The sequence below is a fragment of the Chrysochloris asiatica genome, unplaced genomic scaffold, assembly GCF_000296735.1.
Source record: "Chrysochloris asiatica unplaced genomic scaffold, ChrAsi1.0 scaffold00216, whole genome shotgun sequence".
NCBI classification, from domain to species: domain Eukaryota; kingdom Metazoa; phylum Chordata; class Mammalia; order Afrosoricida; family Chrysochloridae; genus Chrysochloris; species Chrysochloris asiatica.
The window spans coordinates 1,246,115-1,248,943 of record NW_006408734.1 but is presented as its reverse complement, the minus strand read 5'-3'; the positions used below and the strand labels follow the sequence as shown (position 1 = coordinate 1,248,943).

Sequence of the window (2,829 nt, the reverse complement as noted above, 5' to 3'; positions counted from 1 at the left end):
TGGACGGTCAGCAACGCTTGGGCCCACGGGGACTTGAACGCCTGACCGGGTCTGCACGGTCTGCATCAGATTCCCCCTTATTTATTATTTGTTTAAGGGACGCTGCCTGTCTTAGGCGGTCAATGTGAATTCCTCAGTCTTACCCGTCATCGAAACTCATTGCAGCATGGCAATGGCTCTGTCTTAGGTTGCCGATCGTAGGGTTTTTTGTTTTTTTTTTTTTTTGCATTTTATGCACATTTGTACATTGTCTTTAAAATCATCATGCCTCAATACGGTGACAGTGAACTTTTCTTTTTAATTTTTCAAACAGTAAAAATATGTTTTCATTTGCAGATACAGTAGTGAAAATTATCCCTTAGAATCAATTGTGTGTATTTATTCCTAAACTCTAAACTCCTGTTTATATTTATTGCTTATAGTTCTTCTAACAACTTTTAGTTATAGTCTGCCAGAGTAATAATAGACTGCCTAGTTTAGCTCTGGTAGCGTAGTGGTTACAAATCAGGCTGCAAACCCGTAAGGTCAGAAGTTTGAAACTACCAGCTGTTCTGCGGGAGAAAGATGAGGCTTTCTGCTCCCATAAAGATTTACAGCCTCAGAAACCCTGTACAGGCTTGCTGTGGGTTAGAACCGACTCGACAGCACTTAACAATAACAGTTTAACTAAAAAAATATGGAGTTATTTACTTTTATATTTTGTATAAAAGCTTATAACTTTATTGTTGTTGTTAAGTGTTGTTGAGTCGATTCTGACCCATAGCGACCCTGTATAGGGTTTCCAAGGAGCAACTGGTGAGCTTGAACCACCGACCTTGCAGTTCAAATGGCTTTGCAGTCTGGCGCATTAAACCACAGTGCTAAACCAAGAGCTCTGGTAGCGTAGTGGGTTCGAATTGGGCTGCGAACAGCAAGGTCAGCAGTTCAAGACTCCCAGCTATTCTGCAGGAGAAAGATGAGGCGTTCTACTCCAGTAAAGATTTATAGCCTCGGCAACCCCATACAGGGTCACTATGAGTCAGAACCAACTCCACAGCACACAGCCACCATATAATTTTATAGAAAAGATCAAATAGTCCATCAGATAGGGAGTATTTGCATTCCTTGCTTTAATAAAATTGTTTTGTTGTGGTTTTCAGGCATGCAATTTCCTCCACACTCTTAAAACTTTATTTCAGTTGATTTCCTTTCAGTGATTCGTTCTTTTGTGGCTTACGTTCTTTCCTATAGCAGAAGCTGCTGAGCAACTGGGAAAGAACGTTAAATTAGTGGAGCGTTTGGTGGAATGGTGTGAAGCCAAAGACCATGCTGGTGTGATGGGGGAGTCAAACAGACTGCTCTCGGCTCTCATACGGCACAGTAAATCTAAGGTAAGTTTCAGAGGAAACTATTCACTAGTAAACATTAGAATGACCCTTTGGGGAAAATCAAGTACTCTAGATCCTACAGCATAAAGTTACATTTCTACATATTTAAGTATATTGTTCAAAGTGAATTCCATGAAGAAACCATAATTAATTACATTTGTCAAATGCCTACTGAAGTACAGTAATCAATAATTCTGGGCTTTAAGAAAAATTGAAGATTGAACTTTTTTGTTTAATTCTAGTCCATAGCATAAGATAAGGATCCCTCTTGGTGCTGTAGGATAAGCCTTCTGTTTACTAACTGCAAGGTCAGCATTTCAAAACCTACCAACCTCTCCATGCGAGAAAAATGAGACTTCTGCTCCTATAAAGATTTACAGCCTTGGAAACTCTGTACCAGGGTCATTATGAAACGTGCAAAGACCTGGAGTTAGAAAACCAAAAGAGAAGAACACTCTCTATACTTTTCCAGCTGAACAAACTGAAGGAAAAATACAAGCCTCAAGTTGCAATACTAAAGAATTCTATGGCAAACAACTGACGATGTATTAAGTTTCAGAAGAAGATGGAAGAGATACACGGTACCAAAAAGAATTGATCATACCTTCATTTATTTCAGGAAGTACTATGATCAAGAACCAATGCTATTGAAAGAAGTCCAGGCTACACTGAAGGTATTGGTGAAATGTCCCAGTAATTGACAAAATAGCAATAGAGGTGTCACAACAAAAGAATACAGTGATGGAAGTGCTTACTCATCTGTGCCAGGAAATTTAGAAGGCAGCTACCTAGCCAACTGACTGAAAGAAATCCATATTTGTGCCTTTTCTAAAGAATGATAATCCAACAGAATGAACAAGATCATTAATAATATATGCAAACAAAGTTTTTGTTGAGAACAATTCAAAACTGGTTATAATAGTATAATGAGAATGAACTACCAAAAGTTCAAGCCAGATTCAGAAGAGGGGACCTGGATTGAAGGATATACTGCTGATACCAGGGGAATCTTGGCTGAAAGCAAAGCATACTAGAAAGATATTTGTCTGTGTTTTACTGACTATGCAAGAGGTGACTGTGGATCATAATAAATTATGGATAACATTGCACAAAACAGGAATTTTAGATAATTTAATTGTGCTCATGTGGAACTTGTACATACACCAAGAGATGGTCAGAACAAGGGGATAGATAGTGAATGGTATAAAACAGAAAAGGTTTTTGCCAAGGTTGTATCCTTTCACCATAATTATTCAGTCTATATGTTGAGCAAATGATCTGAGAATTTGGCCTATATAAAGAAGAATGTGGCATTACAGATGGAGAAAAACTGATCAACAACCTGCGATATGTAGATAACACAACCTAACTTGCTGAAAGCCAAGAGGACTTCATAAAAAGTGTACTCTTCAGTATGGGTTACACCTCAATATATAGAAAACAAAAAAATCTCACAACTGAT

The 2,829-nt window shown here is 38.2% G+C and overlaps 1 protein-coding gene across 6 annotated transcripts in view; it reads left to right on the top strand.

The window, feature by feature from the left end:
* Positions 1-2,829, top strand: part of RAP1GDS1 (RAP1, GTP-GDP dissociation stimulator 1) — a 219,188-nt gene that overhangs the window by 187,256 nt on the left and 29,103 nt on the right. For 5 of the 6 annotated variants that reach the window (XM_006872955.1, XM_006872952.1, XM_006872956.1 and 2 more), the window contains one exon: positions 1,231-1,370. In XM_006872955.1, coding sequence (XP_006873017.1) covers positions 1,231-1,370 — 140 coding nt within the window. The remainder of the gene's footprint in view (positions 1-1,230; positions 1,371-2,829) is intronic. The other variant, XM_006872953.1, reaches the window with a different exon arrangement.